Source organism: Gossypium raimondii, chromosome 5 (genome assembly GCF_025698545.1).
Source record: "Gossypium raimondii isolate GPD5lz chromosome 5, ASM2569854v1, whole genome shotgun sequence".
Lineage (NCBI taxonomy): Eukaryota > Viridiplantae > Streptophyta > Magnoliopsida > Malvales > Malvaceae > Gossypium > Gossypium raimondii.
Window position 1 is genome coordinate 14,469,341 of NC_068569.1, and position 19,540 is coordinate 14,488,880.

Genomic DNA, 19,540 nt, shown 5'->3' on the forward strand with positions numbered 1-19,540 from the left:
TTATTAACTTTCATCACTTCATAATTTATTTATTAATTTTTTATATATTGGTTAGCTTCTTTGCTTGCTTGGTTGTTTCAATTATCTTGATTCTTGTCGCTATTTATTTTATAATTAAAAATATATTAAATGTAAAAATATAATTTTTAATAAAAGTTATTTTAAAATAAAATGTGAAATTGATACCAATATAAAATTTTAACACGAATATTTTATGGCATAATTAATAATTCAATTTTAATATAAATATTCAATATGACTAAACAATTCAATAATATAAATAATATAAAATGTGAAATTTAATTTAATAATATAAATAGTAGATATAAATAAAATTATTACTTTTTATGTTTAGTGATTTTTTGGATAATTTTGATTTTTATTTGAGAGTAAAGGGTGAGAAGTAAAAGTTTAGGGGAAAAATAAAAAGTTTTGGGGAATAAAAGTTTGAGAGAAAGTAAATAAGGAGAGTAAAATTTTGGAGAGAAAATATTAAAAAAAATTAGAGGGAGAGGGTTTGGGATAGATGGGAGGTGAGATGAGAAGGGAATAAAAGTTTTAAGGAAAAAGTGGGAGTGAGTAAAAATTTTGGGGGAAAATAAAAGGTTTTGAGAGTTTTTAAGAGTAAAATTTTGAGAAAAAATAAATGGGAGAGTAAAATTTTGGTGGGAAATGGATTTTGGGTAGATTGGGGGGTTGGGAGGGGAGGGGAGGGGAGGGGAGTAAAAGTTTTGGGGGGAAAGTGGGAAGGAGTAAAAGTTTAGAGGGAAAAGTAAAAAGGTTTGGGAGTTGGGGTTAAAAATGTAAAATATTATAGTTTGGTATTCGAATTATTCGAGTTATTCGAATTCGAAAACTCAACTCGATTCGAACTCGAAATTCAAAAAAAATTCGAGTTGGTTCGAATAACTCGATTGGTTTAACTCGAAATTCGAATTTTTTTCGATTTTTTCGAGTTAATCGACCGGTTAACCGACCCGAAATAACATTAACTGAATTAATCGACCTTTCAAAATTTTTAACCGTTAACCGAACTGAAATTTTTTCAAAAAAATTAACCGAACCGAAATTTTTTCGATTAATTCGGTCGGTTAACCGAATTAACCGAAAATTATATGTTTTTTATTTTTGGTTAAAAATTAACCAAATTCCTCAAATTAATTGAATTAAATCACTATGTAATTAAATTATTTTTAGACTTTTAGACTTTAGTTTTAGTTTTAGTTTTAGTTTTAGAATTTTATTTTTATTTATTAAATTATTTGTAATTTTTATGATTGGGTTGGGTTGGGTAATTAAGTTGGGTTGGGTAATTAGGTTGGGTTGAATGCTTGGGTTTGAATTGGGTTTAGGTGAATAATGAGCCTATTTATATATTATAATTTTATTTATTAATTTTTCGGTTAAATCAAAAAAATTAGGTTAACCGACCGGTTTCGAACCGAATTAATCGATAACTGAAAAATCAAAAAATAATTAACTGACCACCGACAAAATTCGGTTAACTGACCGAATTCGGTTAATCAATCGATTAACCGAATTTTTTCGGTTTTATCCGAATTTTGCACACCCCTATTTCCCAGTCCACTGGATGCACCCTGCCACTGCCAGGCATCAATTTCCAGTTGACGAAGATGAAGACGGAGGATCAGCTCGCCCTCTCCGGTCCTTAACAGGTTTTCTTTCATCCATTAATCCTTTCATTTCGTTATGCTCTTATTTTCTGAATTTATTTTTTTTCACCTATTATTGTTGTAATTGTTATTACCTGACCCTCACTACCTGCGATTTTCGGAATTTGGGTTTCTTAAATTTCATTTGCTAACAAACCTTGCTAAAGAGTGCACGGTTGTTTATAGTTGGGGTTTCGTCCTTCTGGCTCTCAAGAAATATTGAGGGAAGAAATTGCGATGCAGTGATTCAACAGTGTTGATGAGTGACCGTTGTTTGTTTATTAAAGTGCTACTCTTACTAGCTAACCATATATTTGGTCAGTCCTCTAAAAGGATTCTAGATTTGTGTTCTCAGTTTTGAGTCATTGGCTCACTGTGTAAAAACGGTGATGCAATCTTTTGATTATTTTTCATTTAGTTCTTGGTGGTGGGTAGAGGAGAAATGATGGAACCCATTTAAAATGTTGTTATGACTTGAAAATTGTGGTGCAAAGTTAGGGCGCGTGATGCTTACACTTGATCTCTGAACTTCTGGTGAGCTCACCTGTTGAGAAGTATATCTGCTGATGCGCTTTCATTGCACTGCATATTACAAATTACAATAGAATATTTTCTTTCGTCTTTCTAATGTATTGTTTTCTTTTTTTAAAAGAAAATAATTCTTTGATCTGCTTTCTGCTGTTAGTGTGCCTTGTTGCACAAATTCTATAGCAATGGCAATAAGGGTGTGCTTAGTTAGGTGAAAATGTGGCGGGATAGGAGTAGGGAATGGAAAAGTGGAAAGAAAATAAATTTTGAGGGTGCTTAATTGAGAAGAAAAGTGAAAGGAAAAAAAATAGGAGAGATGATCATTTTCCATCCATTTTTAAATGTTCTATTTTCTTTACTTCCATTTTTCAATTCTACCAAGCAATAGACAAAAAGAAAAAATAATTTTCTTTTCGTTTTTCCATCTCTTTTACTATGCACACCTATGGAAAGAAATTTATATTTTCCATCCTTCTAGGTTTCTACCCTTTCAAATTTCCATCTTTCTAATTTTCTTTCCACTCTACCAAGCAAAGCCTAAGAGATGACCCATATCCATGTAAAGGAAGCCTTTTCATTTGTGTTTATCTTGATGAGTTCAAATATCTAATTAATTCGTCAAATACTTCTACAAAAAGTAGCTAGATTACACACCTTTTTTGAGAAGTAGGTTACTCACATTTTGCTAGTGCATGTTTACTTTTCTTCTCTAGTAGTATGTTGTACTCTTTTGACAATTAATGCTTAGTCCACAGACTGAATAATGAGTTGTCAATGAAGATATAAAATGATAATCGTTCAACTTGGGTTATGTAAAGTGCACGAATCCCATTGCTACCACTTCAGGAAAAACATCAGTTTCTAAAATAAATAATGTGCATTCTGGAAATGCCCATTTCTAGGGTGCACTTCGGTTTCTTTTAGAGGGATCCATGTTTCTTTTTTGTCAATTTGAATGCATCCTCCATATGCTATTTTTTATGGTGTTGATTCTTTCCTATCTTTAGGCGAACATAATGCCTTCAATTGCTTTCACGGCTAACATCTTATTGCAATGCACGGAAGAATAATGGGTAAATTTAAGAATATTAATGTGAATAAGAGGAACGTGTTGAAGTAAACACAGCCTAAGGATGATGTCCTCATTGATGCTCTCTTGCACCAACAGAGTTTGGGAAACAGGATTGATAGAGTCTTCACTACAATGGCATATGAAAATATGGCGAATGAATTGCATGAAAAGATTGGGATCCCCATTGAGAAAGGCCTCCTGAAAAATCGTATAAAGACTCTGAAGCATAACTTTTATGAGTGTTACGACCTTTTCAATTGCAGAAGTGGTTTTGCTTGGAGTCCAGGCACTAAAATGTGGACTGCTAAGCCTGAACTATGGAAAGCACTTGCGAAGGTTGGTAAAATGTTCTTGTCCAAGTTATCTGCTTCTTGTGCTTGGTTACTACGGAACTAATTTCCAGTTCGTGCTGTCTTGTTTGTCAGTCAAAACCTGATGCAAAAAAATGGATGATTACAAGAATTGCTAATTATGATATGCTTGTGATGCTTTTTGCTAAAGATAAGAGAGAAGAGGAAAAGAGCTAAAAGGGGTCAATTGGGCTGCTCAATAGGTGGCCGAGTATTTGATGGTATCCCTTTGCAAGAAGTAGTTGGTGCAAGTATGGAGAAAAAAGACACGAATGATACCAGTCAGCAACATCATTGAAAGGGAAAAAACGAAAGGCGACAAGAGTTGGAAGTATTTGAAAGGGAGTTTAAAAAGCATAAGGGAAGCAATTAAAGATGTTGCAGAAGCAATCAGGGAGGGGAATGTTATAGCCGAGAGAGGACAACCACGTGTTTACTCGGAGCAGGAACTATTTGCAGAATTAGTGAACATAGGGCATATATTTTCCTTATTGCAAACGCTGGGACCCTTGTTTGGTTGCACAGCTGAGGGGCGATGGCATATTAAAATTTATTGGCTAGTTAGGATTCTTTTTTCTTTCATTAGCCTTGAATGGGTTGGCAAGCAGGGATATTGTACATAAGATATGATGCTTCATAATTTATGGTGTGTTATAGTAGAGCTATTGGCATTCTTTTTTTTGGGTACATTAGTTGAGTACTACTACTTTCCGGCACTCTATATGTAGTTTTAGTTTTAATTATGAAAGGTCTAATTATATTTATTTAAAGTAAAATTTTGAGTTGATGTTGTATGGATGGAAAAAATATTTTAATTTAATTGGGCGAAAATAAAAAGAACAAACTTAAATGATTTAGGGGTTTCTTCGATTATACTATCTGATAATGTGATGAATTTTGATTGGCAAGGCACAAACTAACATCATGTTTGGTTGGGTGTATTGGGTATGCCAATACACCCCTAATCGGTGGGCCCCACCTAATCTCTCTTTATTCTGTTGTTTGGTTCATAGGGTAATACACCCCTAATACATTCCTGACCTAATCGGTGAAATCCACCGATTTCTAATCCCCTCCTTTTGCCCAGTTTAGGTGCCGCTTAAGTTTAGCCTCCCTGTTTTAACCTCCTGATCGCTTCTTTTATTTTTTCCTTCTACTCCTTCTTCCGTTCTTCATCTTCTTCTCCTTCTTCATCCAGGTAACTTTCCTCTTACTTCTTTCGTTCTTTATCTTTTATTTCCAATTTTCCTTAGCTTTGTCCGTCGATATCTTCTCTTCTCGTGGTCTTTGTTTTGTTTCGCTCAAATCTATGGTCGCTTTCACCTCTTTCTCTCTTTTTGGTACTCTTTTATCTGTTTATATTTTGTTGAGGGTCGTAAATGAAGGTGGTTCTCATATTAGAAAGGTAGATGCGATTCAGACATCAAATTGTTGAGGTTATATTTATCCCTTCTCATGGAGCTAGTGAAATCTTTGGAAGTTCATGGAGAAACAAATACCTCAATGGTATCTTTCAATGAGTTCCTTATCATGTTCAATGATCCCGATTGGGGCTTTGGTATTTTGTCCACTCTCCGAAGTTAGAAACCGGAGATAGGAATCGTCATGAACGCCATGTCCGCTTTCGGTTTGCTGCTTACCCAATTATTGGTTCTCGCTCTAAAGAAGTAAAGTCTCATTTTAAGTCTTTGTAATCAATGCTACAGTGAGGGTAAGGTTCCCCCTAACTTTAAACAAGATGAATATAAATTCAAGGAGTATGGGAAGGAAGCTGAAGCAATAAAAGATAAGTGCTTGTGCTTTAATTTGCAATCCCGGAAAGATCCATAGCTAGTTGGTTTTAAAGTCTTTTGCTAATCTTGTACCATTCCATCGTATTATTTTAGGCATCTCGTGTGCATTGTGCAATATACAGTTCATCAATATGTTCAGTGGTCGTGTCATGCTCTTGTGTAATAACCGTTTTCAAGTGATGGCTCTGAAATATCTCTGTTTCATAATAGTTGTTGTAGAGTATTTTTACTCTTCTGTTCTTGGGGGGGGAATTTGAGATGATGTATATTTGAGATTATTACCTGTAACTTCTTCTGCTTCTGCTTCCTTTTTTTCCCTTGGTGGTGTTGAATTTTCTAGGAGAATTTTCAATGGAGAAACAAACGTTATGTTTCTATTGGGCAAAAGAGATGTTATCCTTTGGGGATGCAGAGCGTTAATTCTGCTCAGACTATTCAGCTGAAGTAGTTGATACTAATTGATGAATAAAATTATGGTAGTAATTATGATAAAAGAGATATTTTCCTGTATGATGGGAGATTTTGTGAACCTAAATTTTACATTATGCACCATATACGAAAGATTATTCTGTTTGAACTCTAAATTTAGATAGACTATCTTAAGAATTTCTTATATTAATAAATATACTAATTGAATGTGGATTTAAATGTTTTGATAGGTTCCGAACCCCACTCTGCTGTTATAGAGAATGAATCTTTTCATATTCACACAATGGTACTGTTTGGAGGAGCATCTTTAGGCTAAGGTATTATTACTAGGCTATCAATATCTATTGTTTAATTTTTTAATTAATTCACAGATACAATGGCAAAAGCACTCTCATTGCCTACCAAAGATACTTTATCCACTAATGCTCTTCTTTGAGCCAATCATTCAGTTTGTAATACTTCTTTGGTTTCTTTGCTTCAAAGTTCTTCCTCCTAATGCCTTCATAGTGCAGGTGAGGTTTTATTTTCCACTGGAGAGATCTCAAGTTCTATTTTCTATATTGTTTAGAGTAAATAGTCTTACTCTTAACTGTTACTGAATGTTGTTGTTGTTGTCTTTTCCACCAAAAATTGTAGAATCCTTTTAATGGAATCTACCTTTCAAAGATTTTGATGTACTACCATGGTGTATCAAATTTTTAAGTAGAGATTAACCACAAATTAGCTCTTTCTATTAATTGCTTAAGAGGTTGAAAATAACAGTCTAAAGCTCAAGCAATGAGTGGCAGGCTTATGACTTATGAGCAATGATTTCAAAAGAGAGAGATAAGAAATGAATAGACAAAAGTGATTGGTGTACATTTGTTACTTCTGCATGTATGAATGAGTTTTGTTGGCTTGTTTTTCTAGTAGTTATTATTTATCAAATTTTCTATGATTTTTAAATGAGTTTTAACCAGAGTTATCTCACACTGCTTCAGCAAAGAAATTTCTTCCTATATATTTTAGGGTTTATTTTTGTATGTGCATGCAAATGGTTGGGGTGTACACTTGCTACCTCTGCACGTGTGAATAAATTTTGTTGCTCAATTTTTTCATTTTCAAACTTTTATTTTAACAAGGAGTAAATTTCAACCAAATTCTAGCCATTCTTTTCTAATGATATGTAAAGTTTTTTTTTGAAAGAAAAGAGAATTCCTATGGTACACTCTTATACATGATCCATATTCTTAAGTAAAAGCCTTTGTGAATTACATTAATGATTATACTTTTATTCATAATATACCGTGGTATTATTAACATCGTAAAGCCAATATGGATAGGTGGTGATGGAACCTTACTATCATAATTTTGTTTTTGGTATGTATTTTATGAGCGTTAATTCATCGACTATTATTATGAGCGTTAATTCTGAATATATTTAGATCTTTGTTTATAGAGAATCGATTGAATTGCAAAATTTTAGCATCTGCTATGATGAATGTCACCGACTAGTAATCATTTCAGGCACCACGACTCAAGATTACTACTGACAAATGCCAAGAAAATCTAGAGAATTTGAGGTCGTATACGGAAACACCAAGCAAGGGATCGAAGACAAGTTGCCAATGCAAAGTAGTCTTGACGAAATGTTAGTTTTATTCGGAACTAATCACCTTACACGCTTAAAGACATGGGAGGAGGGCACTTGTATTAGGTCATTGACTCAACTTCAACAGAGGGCAATGATGCTTCTGCATCAACATTGATTGAATGAAATCCATGTAATATTTGTAATTTTTCCGAGGGTCATTCATTTTCGGATATAGTTAGTGATGTGAATATGATTGTGACTAATATGCTATCTAGCATTTTGTAAAGTTTGGGTGGGCTAGAAAATTGGAAAACATATTAGCTGGTAGTTGGAAGGTTGAAATGAGCTGACCGGCATTTTGTACAATGCATTTCTAATGGGAAAATTTTGTTAGTTATAATTATTTTAAATTTATTAAATCATATATTTTAATTAAAATATATTTAATATTAATTATTTCAAATTATATTTATAGTATTATATATTATGATTTTAGTAAATTCATATAAGAATATTGATTATTAAGAATTTTATTAAATTATATATTTTAATTATAATATATTTAATAATAATTATGTTAAATTATCTATATTATGATTTGAGTAAATTCATATAAGAATATTAATTATTAAGAATTTTATTAAATTATATATTTTAATTATAATATATTTAATAATAATTATGTTTAAATATGATTAAATTATTTATTATTGATATTAATAATCTTATTAAATTTTAAATAACAATAACAATAATCATTTACCCAAACAAATTTATGCTAAGGGTATTCTAGTCATTTTAGTTTTTTTCCATTATGCTATTACAACTCTATTCCATTCAACCAAACACAAGATTACTATTACGCCTCTATTCCATTACATTCAACCAAAGAGTTGATTTGCTATTACATCTCTATTCTATTACACCTCTATTCCATTACACCTCTAATCCAATACAGCGGACCAAACGTGCCCTAAATGATTTGCAGGTATTACTATTTACGTGAGTATTGGGCGCGCGAATATCCATTCATATCACGTGACTTTCCCCTCCATGCTGGCATGTAATCCTGTACCTTCTCTCTCTTGTTTCTAATAAAAACAAAATATGGAACGGTAGCCGAAAGGTTGTACTGAGAGAAAAAGAGAAAGCAATGAGAGGTGATGGTGGTGATATGTCATCGGAGACAAGGAAGAAGAAGAAGAAGAAGAAGAAGGGAAGGCCCTCTCTCTTAGAACTCCAAAAACGCTCTCTCAAACAACAACAACTTCAGAAGCCGCAGCAACCGCCATCGCTTCTACAAAAAACCCCTAATCTCATAAACCCTAATTCTTCTATAAATTCGAACCACCGATCCGCTCGCCGCCATCCCAATCTCAAGGGTGACTCCCCTGTTCCCGGCTGGATTTCCGGAGGAAACAATGATGATGACGAACGCCTAGAGAAGAAGCATAAACCATTGCTAGGCTTCAATTCTTCTCGTAATCATCAGCATTATCCGCTTCCTTCGGCGCTCAATTCGGCCTCCTATGGGTCCGATTCAAATGCGGATGGTGACGATCCCGACGCGTCACTCAAGCGTCGCAAGTTTACCAACGCCAATCCTGGATCTTATGAAATGGTGATCAATCAGACATTAATATATAGGATTCGCGGGTTTTCGAAACAGAAACAAAAGATGATTTTCCTACTTTAATTGGATATTTTATTTTAGGGTTCATATTTTTAGTTTCTCGTGCGCCGAAATTTTATGATTGCAACGGAGATGAATGAACGAGTTTGACTAAGTCATGTACCTTTTTTTAATCGGTTATTGTTTGAACTTTTTTGAATTTTGGCAATGCTTCGAGTTGGATTGAACACAGTTCGTCTTACTTTTCTTTCCTGATTTACGAATTTTCCATTATTATTTTATTATTTATTATCTTGCATTTAGTCCTTTATTTTTGTGCAAAATAATAGATGCACAGACCACCATGTCTGTAAAGCTTCAGTTTTGTCTTTTCTTTAATAATTACTAAAAAGTTTTTTTTTCGCTACTTCCTTTGCATTGTTGTAGCTTTTTACTGTAACTTTTCCTCAGTGATTCTTCAAAAATAAACGCAAATATCTCTTTTAATACTTTATTTATTTATTTATTTTGGGAGTTAGATAAATGTATGTTTATTATTGATACGAGAGTTTATCTTATTCACAGGGAGAAAAGTTACCGAAAGTGACGGACACTCTTCATGGTATAATTCTATCTCGATTTTCTTGCAAAAAAGGCATTTCTGGGAATTCTTAAAAAAAAAAAATAGTGTTGGGTTGTGGTAACTATATTAATTTTGTTTCATATATATGTGTGGACAGGGTCACCGGTGGAGTCTGGCCCCACCCCCACGACGCCTTTGCCAGACCAAAAGTTGTTGGTCTTCATTCTTGACAGGCTCCAAAAGTATTTGTTATTTTTGGTTCATTTGGTTTTTTATTCTTATCCGGTCTTCCTTTTGATGGGTTTTGATCGTTTTTACTTAATCTACTTCCAGGAAAGACACTTATGGGGTATTCTCTGAACCAGTAGATCCTGAAGAGGTGCATTTTGTTTTTCATTCTTGCATAAATCTAGCTTACTGAAAAGTGAAATCATGGTTCCTGATATAATGTTGGATTGTCTTGATACAGCTTCCAGATTACCATGACATTATTGCACACCCAATGGACTTTTCGACTGTCAGGAAAAAACTTGATGAGGGAGCTTATACTACCTTGGAACAATTTGAGGTTTGTTTTGCAAGCATTCTCTTTGCTAATGTGGATACAATGCTCACCTAGCTGTCTTCCCTCTCACATGGTGGAGACGGAAGGCCAATTAAGTTGTTTGACTGCATTACCGTCTATGCTGATCAAGTTTCTGATGTTATTTTCTCTGGTAGATTTGTGTGTTTTTGTAGAAAATGTATATGCCGAGTCAAGTTTGTGTTGTTTAACTGGAATGATACTTGATGTTTAACTGAAAATTTGTGAGTTTGATTCATGCAGATTGATGTTTTCCTAATATGCTTGAATGCAATGCAGTATAATGCACCAGATACAATTTACTTTCGACAGGTTTGTCTAGGTCTCAATTGAATTAATTCCTTTGTCATGATACTGTTGTCTCTGTTATTTTAAACGTTTGGATTGGTTGGTTAGGCACGATCAATGCAAGAGCTGGCTAGAAAGGACTTTGAAAATTTGAGGCAAGATAGTGATGAAGGTGAACCACAAGTGAAAGTTGTGAGGAGAGGAAGGCCACCTGGAAAGAGTCTCAAAAAGTCATTGGTTTCATCGTCATCTATTGACCATGTTGGTTCCGAGTGCTCCTCAGGTGCAACTCTAGCTGCTGGACGAGATGCTTCCATTCTTTCAAACACTTACAATTTGAGGAAAGGACCTAATTCCCTCAAGCTACGGCCTGCTGATGCATTCATCAGGCCCTCCTGGGGTTCTCCTAGCAAAGAAAATCATGCCATTTGTTCATCTGAATGGGAGAATGAATTTCCAGGTTTGGTATTTATCTGACTTTATATACATATCCTCAAGTCTTTAGCTTTTTTTATGTAAAATGTTATTTACTACATATTTTCAATATTTCATATTGAGCTATTTTTCTTTCGTTTTGTAGCTTCTGTTGTGAGGGCTGTGATGAAGTATGGGATGAAACATTTTGCAGTAGATGAGAACAGGCGTGACACCTACAACCACTCATCGACTTCTGGACATGAGCAACGTACCTTTTCCACCTTGGATGGAGAATTGAAGCAACTAATTCCGGTGTGTTTTATGTTTGTATAATGGCAATAACAGTTATTAATGCATTAGTTAGAAGATTATTGTATGAGCTGTATAGCTGGAATGTGTGATCGACCCTATACTCATTGAGTGCAGGTAAGGAATCCTAAACTTTTTGTTTATTAATAAACTGCATACAAAGTTGTGGTGCAGGTAGGCTTGCGCTGGTAATTTGTTATGTTTATATATCTAGCCAAAAGGATGTTCAAGTATTCTGACAACTAGTGTTTATGAGGGAACAATAAAAAACTATCCAGATCAGCGGCAGAATAGAATGCTCAATCCCTTATATTGACTAATTCTTTTTATCTCCCTCGATTTTATTTTGGTCAATTGTATTGTTTATCAGGTTGGTTTGACTGCAGGAAATGGTAAGCCTTTTTTCCCCTTTCATTGTCCATCAGGTTGGTTTGAGTGCAGAAAATGGTTATGCTACAAGCTTGGCACGTTTTGCTGCAAATCTTGGACCTGTTGTGTGGAAAATTGCTTCAAGGAAAATTGAAAGTGTTTTGCCTAGTGGACTCAAGTTTGGTCCTGGATGGGTTGTAGAAAACAGGACAGTTGAGCAGCCACAATGTTCCTTATCTGATAAGCATAGAACTCCGAATTCTCTATCTGATAACCCTCCTGGCAGATTTTTATCTACAGCCACTTCTGGTTCAAACTCCATTGCTGCAAGTAGATTTCCTTTGCAAGGTAGAGAAGACATGGAAGCTGTCGTAGGCCTAACTTCTCAAAATGACTCGACTTCTGCACCTTCTCATCAGCTTCAGCAAAGTCTTGTCCCACACTCGGGTATCAATGGTTCTATTGGTGGGTTTGGGTTTGGTTATTACTCTCAAATGGGGTTGGTAACACATTGTGTAAATTCCTTGTCTGAAAAGACTTCAGTGCCGACTCAAACACATGTCATGGTTTCGGGTGCTAGTAATTCTCTTCCAAAAGAGGCCAAGCTGGCAGATAGTTCAATCACTTTACATTCTGGAAATGCAATGGCTGTGGAGCCTGAAATGGTGTCACATGCGGCAGCAACTAATGTCGGGCTTCAGCGGAGTTCCTATAATGAACCGAATTTCCTTCCATTTGCTCCTGATCTTAATGTGAGATTTCTGGCACTGGGTTCACCTAGTTCTAGTGTGCCAATTGGTTCTTCCCAGCGCCCTGATTTAGCATTGCAGCTCTAATAATTAGCCAACACGATTTCCGTATGATGTGGCTTGTATGTGCTAATTGTAGTATTAGGTCAAGTACGCCTGTATATGATAATAAGATTTGGTCGAATTTACTGACTACATTCTTCATTGGAAGGTCGGTTGAGTAGTGGTTCCTCAAGAAGTCATAGGATCATATTGTCGGTGAGATTTTGTACAGATTGGTATGTCAAATTCTTTCACAGGGTTAAAAAATTACAGATTTGTATGCAACATACGGTATCTAACATTGTATATTTTGAGTTGTTAATGAATATTGTTACCAATACTACTACTGGTATTACGTACGAGATATCATTCATGTCATGAATTATGAAATGTTCATGTTTGTAGCAATGAAGTAATGCTTAAACTAATTGATGCAAAATAGAGAGCAACTGATTGCTAAGGGGGGTTGAGTGATGTTATATAAATTTCAATTATATATACTTGTGCATATATAATTATCTTTATGTGCATATAAAATTGTCTTTAAAATTGTGTCCCATTATCTATTATTAACCATTGGGAAAACTATATCAACAAATGATGGTTTTCCATACAAATATCACCATGTGTCTTTGATGCCTTTGGAAATTAGATCCGTATAGGATTACCTGTGTTGGTTTGTGATAGGACATGATAGAGTCCATGTGTCGCATGATTAGCGAAGTATTCTAGCAAATTATAGTCCTTTGACGAGATACAGAAAGTATGACTTGGTATCTTGATGGACAAGATGTGAGCCATGCGAGGTACACTTATGTCTGAGGTCTAACCAACTCCAACATTACATATAACATATAATTTATTTATGTAATTCGTATAACACAAAATATTAAATATTTGTAACAATTTCTCTGATTACATAAATATTATTAATGTTGTAATAATTTGTGTAATTAAATAATATTTTATAAGATTACACTAAATACTTTAAAATTATAATATTTTAATTACAAAATATTTTGGAAAGCTCATCCTCTTATTTTGTGCTCAAGGTAAAAGTAAAGTAATAGTTTAATAGTATAATGATTTATTTGGCTCTCTAATTTTATAAAAAGTTATTTTAGTTAATTTTTTATTTTTTTGTCTTTTGTACATGTTGAACTTTTATTTTTTAAATTATCCAAAATAGATGAAAAAATTAATGTTATTTAATATTACCGATCCGGTATATACATAGATTGTCATATAGATGAGATGTTAGCATTTAATTAAATTTTAAAAATTTAAAAGTATTTTTATAAAAAATTAAAATCATTAAAATTTTAAAACTTAAAATAATTAATTGAATCTTGGTGTGTTATCCACGTGATGCTCTACATGCATGTAATGTTAACAAAATAAAAAAAACAATTTTTCATCTATTTTAAAGTGATTTAATAAAAAATATAAATTTAAAGACAAAAAAATATCAAAAACTAAAATAACCTTTTTATAAAATTAGAGGGTAAATAAATATTATACCTAAATTGATTTACCACAAAAGAGGTGCAACGCTGCAAATCAATGCAACTTAGTTTCACGTGAGTGCTGGGCACGCGGACATCCTTCTATTTCACGTGACTTTCCCTCCACGCTGGCATCTGTTCCCCCCTCTCTTCTCCCAATGTTCCTTCATATTAAAAACATAATAAAAAAGTAAATAATATAAAATAAATAAATCAAACAGAAATCAAAAGATTGTTTAGATAGCAAAAAAAGAAGAAAAAAAAAAAACGAAAAGGAAAAAGCAATGGGAGGTGGTGGTGGTGGTGAGATAGCAGCGGAGACAAGGAAGAAGAGGAAGAAGGGAAGGCCCTCTCTCTTAGAACTTCAAAAACGCTCTCTCAAACAACAACAACTGCAGGAGCCGCAGCAACCGCAATTGCTTCTTCAAAAAACCCCTAATTCTTCTATCAATTCGAACCGCCGATCCACTCGCCGCCACCCAAATCTCAACGGTGGGTCCCCAGTTTCCGGATCGATTTCCGGAGGAGAAGACGACGACGACGACGACCGCCTACAGAAGAAGCATAAACCATTGCTTGGTTTCAATTCTTCTCGTACTGATCAGCATTATCCGATTCCTTCGGCGCTCAATTCGGCCTCCTATGGGTCCGATTCGAATGCCGATGGTGACAATCCCGACGCGTCACTCAAGCGTCGCAAGTTTACCGCCGCCAAGGCTGGATCTGATCAAATGGTGATAAATCATACATTAATATATAGATTTCGCGGGTTTTTTAAAGTCCTGGTTTTGAAACAGAATCAAGAAATTGATTTTCCTACTTTATTTGGATATTTTATTTTAGGGTTTTATTTTGGGAATCGAAAATAGCTTCTCATGCGCCGAAATTTTATAATTGCAACAGAGATGAACGAATGAGTTTGACTAAGTCATGTACCTTTTTTTTATTGGATATTGTTTCAACTTTTTGATTTTCGGCTAAACTTCAAGTTGTTTTGAACATAGTTTGTCTTCCTTTTCTTTCCCGATTTACGAATTTTCCATTATTATTTTATTATTTCTTGTCTTGGATTTAATCCTTCCTTTATTTTTGTGCAAAATAATAGATGCACAGACCATCATGTCTGTAAAGCTTCAGTTTGTCTTTTCTTTTCTTTAATAATAATACTTCAAAGTTTTTGTTTTTGTTTTTTTTTTTTGGTACTTGCTTTGCATTGTTGTAGCTTTTTACTGTAACTTTCCTCAGTGATTCTTCAATAATCAACGCAAGTATCTCTTTTAATAGTTTTTTTTTCATTTAATTTGGGAGTTAAATAAATATATGTATTGACACGAGAGTTTATCTTATTTACAGGGAGAAAAGTTATCGAAAGTGACGGACACTCTTCATGGTATAAGTCTATCTCGGTTTTCATGAAAAAAAGGCATTTCTGGGAATTCTTAGAAAAAAAGAAGTGTTGGGCTTTGTTAACTATATTAATTTTATTTCATTTATATGTGGACAGGTTCACCGGTGGAGTCTGGCCCCACCCCCACGACGCCTTTGCCAGACAAAAAGTTGTTGGTGTTCATTCTTGACAGGCTTCAAAAGTATTTGTTATTTTTGGCTCATTTGATTTTTTTTTTCTTAGTTTATCTTCCGTTTGACGGGTTTTTATCCTTTTTACTTAATCTACTTCCAGGAAAGATACTTATGGGGTATTCTCTGAGCCAGTAGATCCTGAAGAGGTGCATTTTGTTTTTCATTCTTGCATAAATCTAGATTACTGAAAAGTGAAATCACGGTTCCTGATATAATGTTTGATTGGTCTTGATACAGCTTCCAGATTACCATGATATTATTGCACACCCAATGGACTTTTCGACAGTCAGGAAAAAACTTGATGAGGGAGCTTATATTACCTTAGAACAATTTGAGGTTTGTTTTGCAAGCATTCTCTTTGCTAATGTGGATAAAATGTTCGTCTATCCGTCTTCCTCCTGACATAGTGGAGAGGGAAAGCCAACTAAGTTGTTTGACTGCATTACTGTCAATGGTGATTAAGTTTCTGATGTTATTTTCTGGATTTCTCTGGTTGATGTGTGTTTTTGTAGCAATTGTGTATGGCAAGTCAAGTGTGTGTTGTCAGTCAAGCAAGTCCTTGAAGAATACTGGAGGCATGCTATGCCTTTTGAGATTACTGTAGTAAAGATGTTGGCTATGATGTTTAAGTACTTCATTAAGTTCACTTGTTTGGGATAGCATTTTGGCCTCTTATGCCTGGAAGATTCTTTAATTTGGTTTGAGAAGATAATTACTTGCCTTTGTTTTTTACTGTTCGTATGATATATAATTTATTTGGTACTGCCAATGGTTTGCCTATGATTTGTGGAATTTGATTGCAAAACTTGTTTTGTTTAGCATGGGATCTTACAGTGTTACTCTTTCCTAGCAGATAACTATATATGCTGTAAGTTGCTTTTTGTGGTTAACTGAGAAGATGAAAATCCTAATGAAATGATTTTCATGTCAGTATAAATGCCCTGGACCAGTGGGGATAGTCTTTAGATGCTACAAACATGTAGTAATCAAAACTTAGATTTAGGGGATATAGTTTTTCTGGAATGATACTTGATGTATAACTGAAAATTTGTGAGTTTGATTCATGCAGATTGATGTTTTCCTAATATGCTCGAATGCAATGCAGTATAATGCACCAGATACAATTTACTTTCGACAGGTTTGTCTAGGTCTCAATTGTATTAATTCCTTTGTCATGATACTGTGGTCTCTGTTATTTTAAACGTCTGGATTGGATGGTTAGGCACGATCAATGCAGGAGTTGGCTAGAAAGGACTTTGAGAATTTGAGGCAAGATAGTGATGAAGGTGAACCACAAGTGAAAGTTGTGAGGAGAGGAAGGCCACCTGGAAAGAGCCTCAAAAAGTCATTGGTTTCATCGTCATCTATTGACCATGTTGGTTCTGAGTACTCCTCAGATGCAGCACTAGCTGCTGGACGAGATGCTTCTAGCCTTTCAAACACTTACAATTTGAGGAAAGCACCTAATTCCCTCAAACTACGGCCTGCTGATACATTTATCAGGCCCTCCTGGGGTTCTCCTAGCAAAGAAAATCATGCCATTTGTTCATCTGAATGGGAGAATGAATTTCCAGGTTTGGTATTTATCTGACTTTATATACATATCCTTAAGTCTTTAGCTTTTTTAATGTAAAATGTTATTTACTACATATTTTCTGTATTTCATATTGAGCTATTTTTCTTTCGTTTTGTAGCTTCTGTTGTGAGGGCTGTGATGAAGTATGGGATGAAACATTTTGCAGTAGATGAGAACAGGCGTGACACCTACAACCACTCATCGACTTCTGGACATGAGCAACATACCTTTTCCACCTTGGATGGAGAATTGAAGCAACTAATTCCGGTGCGTTTTATGTTTGTATAATGGCAATAACAGTTATTAATGCATTAGTTAGAAGATTATTGTATGAGCTGTATAGCTAGAATGTTTGATCTACCTTAGACTCATTGAGCGCAGCTAAGGAATCCTAAACTTTTTGTTTATTAATAAATTGTATACAAAAGTTGTGGTGCAGGTGGGTTTGCCCTGGTAATTTGATATGTTTATATAACTAGCTAAAAGGGTGTTTGAATATTCTGACAACTAGTGTTTATGAGGGAACAATACAAAACTATCCAGATCAGTGGCAGAATAGAATGCTCAATCCCTTATATTGACTAATTATTTTTATCTCCCTCGATTTTATTTTGGTCAATTATATTGTTTATCAGGTTAGTTTGACTGCAGAAAATGGTAACCCTTTTTCCCCCTTTCATTGTCTGTCAGGTTGGTTTGAGTGCAGAAAATGGTTATGCTACAAGCTTGGCACGTTTTGCTGCAAATCTTGGACCAGTTGTTTGGAAAATTGCTTCAAGGAAAATTGAAAGTGTTTTGCCTAGAGGACTCAAGTTTGGTCCTGGATGGGTTGGAGAAAACAGGACAGTTGAGCAACCACAATGTTCCTTTTCTGATAAGCAGAGATCTCCGAATTCTCTATCTGATAACCCTCCTGGCAGATTTTTATCAACAGCTACTTCTGGTTCAAACTCCATTGCTGCAAGTAGATTTCCTTTGCAAGGTAGAGAAGACATGGAAGCTGTCAGAGGCCTAACTTCTCAAAATGACTCGACTTCTGCACCTTCTCATCAGTTTCAGCAAAGTCTTGTTCCACACTCGGGTATCAATGGTTCTATTGGTGGGTTTGGGTTTGGTTACTCCTCTCAAACGGGGTTGGTAACACAGTGTGTAAATTCTTTGTCTGAAAAGACTACAGTGCCGACTCAAACACACGACATGATTTCGGGTGCTAGTGATTTTCTTCCGAAAGAGGCCAAGTTGGCAGATAGTTCAATCGCTTTACATTCTGGAAATGCAATGGCTGTGGAGCCTGAAATGGTGTCACATGCGGTGGCAACTAATGTCGGGCTTCAGCGGAGTTCCTATAATGAACCGAATTTCCTTCAATTTGCTCCTGATCTTAATGTGAGATTTCTGGCACCGGGTTCACCTAGTTCTAGTGTGCCAATTGGTTCACCCCAGCGCCCTGATTTAGCATTGCAACTCTAATAATCAGCTTCCATATGATGTGGCTTGTATGTGCTAATTGTAGTATTAGGTCAAGTACGCCTGTATATGATGATAAGATTTGGTCGAAATTTACTTACTACATTCTTCATTGGAAGGTCGGTTGAGTAGTGGTTCCTCAAGAAGTCATAGGATCAGATTGTAGGGGAGATTTTGTATAGATTGATATATCAAATTCTTTCATAGGGTTAAAAAATTACAGATTTATATACGATATCTAACATGTTATATTTTGAGTTGTTAATGAATATTGTTACCAATACTACTACTGGTATTACGTACGAGATATCATTCATGTCATGAATTATGAAATGTTCATGTTTGGAGCAATGAAGTAGTGCTTAAACTAGTTGATGCAAAATTGAGGGCAACTGATACTGAAAACTTTGCCAAGGGAGTTTGAGTGATGTTATGTAAATTGCAATTATATATACATGTGCATATATAATTATATTATATATGTTGAGAGCATGTATGCAGTTCTCTTGTTAGTTCTGTATCAGTGTTAATTTGTTTCCTTCCTCCGCTCCCACATTGAGATACCAGTCCAGGCAGAGAATTTCTTGAAAATATAATATCATAGTTTTCGTGATCTTGTATAAGTTGTCCTGGCATATTTCTAGTTGCATCCTAGTTACATATGCTGTCCTCGCATATTCATCCTTTAAGAGGTAAGGTCGGGGCAGTAGTAGTCATTTTCCAAGATCAATAGTGAAGAGAATTGTTTATTTGAACAATAGCATGCATTATGTTAAAAAAATCTCAATCATTCACTGTACAATAATGGCCAGGTTTGGAAATATATTCTATGCCGCCTAAAATAGCCATGGTGGCCACCTAATGCTTGGCGTTTTTGCATACATCAGACAATAGTGGAATCTTAGTTTAGAGGGACTTCAAAGCCTCCCATATTTTTGTTTGGCAAACTGGAGCAGAGCCCTTTGGAAGATTATAGGAGTCTTAACTGTGTTGCGCTCACACCATCTACATGTATCATCATTACTTGAGACCAAATCTAGT

At 34.8% G+C, this 19,540-nt stretch overlaps 3 protein-coding genes and 1 non-coding gene across 4 annotated transcripts; all 4 read left to right on the forward strand.

Annotated features, from left to right (window-relative positions):
• The first annotated feature begins 1,593 nt into the window (after window positions 1–1,593).
• Window positions 1,594–4,413, forward strand: LOC128041285 (uncharacterized). Its single transcript, XM_052630983.1, has 2 exons — window positions 1,594–3,609; window positions 3,775–4,413. Exons 1-2 carry the CDS (start codon window positions 3,406–3,408, stop codon window positions 3,919–3,921), a joined length of 351 nt encoding a protein of 116 aa, XP_052486943.1. The 5' UTR covers window positions 1,594–3,405; the 3' UTR covers window positions 3,922–4,413.
• On the forward strand, window positions 2,181–2,244 carry LOC128041490 (small nucleolar RNA snoR101). Its single transcript, XR_008196509.1, has one exon. It is a non-coding gene; the product is annotated as a small nucleolar RNA snoR101 (small nucleolar RNA).
• Window positions 4,414–8,472: 4,059 nt separating the features above from the next.
• LOC105768774 (uncharacterized) lies at window positions 8,473–12,710 on the forward strand. The gene is made up of 9 exons (XM_012588936.2): window positions 8,473–9,039; window positions 9,616–9,652; window positions 9,771–9,855; window positions 9,947–9,992; window positions 10,083–10,181; window positions 10,440–10,508; window positions 10,593–10,944; window positions 11,065–11,213; window positions 11,636–12,710. The coding sequence occupies exons 1-9, from the start codon at window positions 8,572–8,574 to the stop codon at window positions 12,413–12,415; spliced, it is 2,085 nt and encodes a 694-aa protein (XP_012444390.1). The 5' UTR covers window positions 8,473–8,571; the 3' UTR covers window positions 12,416–12,710.
• Window positions 12,711–14,099: 1,389 nt separating this feature from the next.
• Window positions 14,100–18,785, forward strand: LOC105768775 (uncharacterized). Its single transcript, XM_012588938.2, has 9 exons — window positions 14,100–14,609; window positions 15,229–15,265; window positions 15,380–15,464; window positions 15,557–15,602; window positions 15,694–15,792; window positions 16,526–16,594; window positions 16,679–17,030; window positions 17,151–17,299; window positions 17,723–18,785. Exons 1-9 carry the CDS (start codon window positions 14,160–14,162, stop codon window positions 18,500–18,502), a joined length of 2,067 nt encoding a protein of 688 aa, XP_012444392.1. The 5' UTR covers window positions 14,100–14,159; the 3' UTR covers window positions 18,503–18,785.
• Window positions 18,786–19,540: the final 755 nt, after the last annotated feature.

What these genes read in the sequence shown, in the direction of transcription:
- LOC128041285 (XM_052630983.1), top strand. Translation starts at nt 3,406, where the DNA reads ATGGCATATGAAAATATGGCGAATGAATTGCATGAAAAGATTGGGATC. An exon ending in TATGGAAAGCACTTGCGAAG is followed by an intron (nt 3,610 to 3,774) that starts GTTGGTAAAATG and finishes TTTTTGCTAAAG; the next exon opens with ATAAGAGAGAAGAGGAAAAG.
- LOC105768774 (XM_012588936.2), top strand. Translation starts at nt 8,572, where the DNA reads ATGAGAGGTGATGGTGGTGATATGTCATCGGAGACAAGGAAGAAGAAG. An exon ending in AGTGACGGACACTCTTCATG is followed by an intron (nt 9,653 to 9,770) that starts GTATAATTCTAT and finishes ATGTGTGGACAG; the next exon opens with GGTCACCGGTGGAGTCTGGC. An exon ending in ATACAATTTACTTTCGACAG is followed by an intron (nt 10,509 to 10,592) that starts GTTTGTCTAGGT and finishes TTGGTTGGTTAG; the next exon opens with GCACGATCAATGCAAGAGCT.
- LOC105768775 (XM_012588938.2), top strand. Translation starts at nt 14,160, where the DNA reads ATGGGAGGTGGTGGTGGTGGTGAGATAGCAGCGGAGACAAGGAAGAAG. An exon ending in AGTGACGGACACTCTTCATG is followed by an intron (nt 15,266 to 15,379) that starts GTATAAGTCTAT and finishes ATATGTGGACAG; the next exon opens with GTTCACCGGTGGAGTCTGGC. An exon ending in ATGGGAGAATGAATTTCCAG is followed by an intron (nt 17,031 to 17,150) that starts GTTTGGTATTTA and finishes TTCGTTTTGTAG; the next exon opens with CTTCTGTTGTGAGGGCTGTG.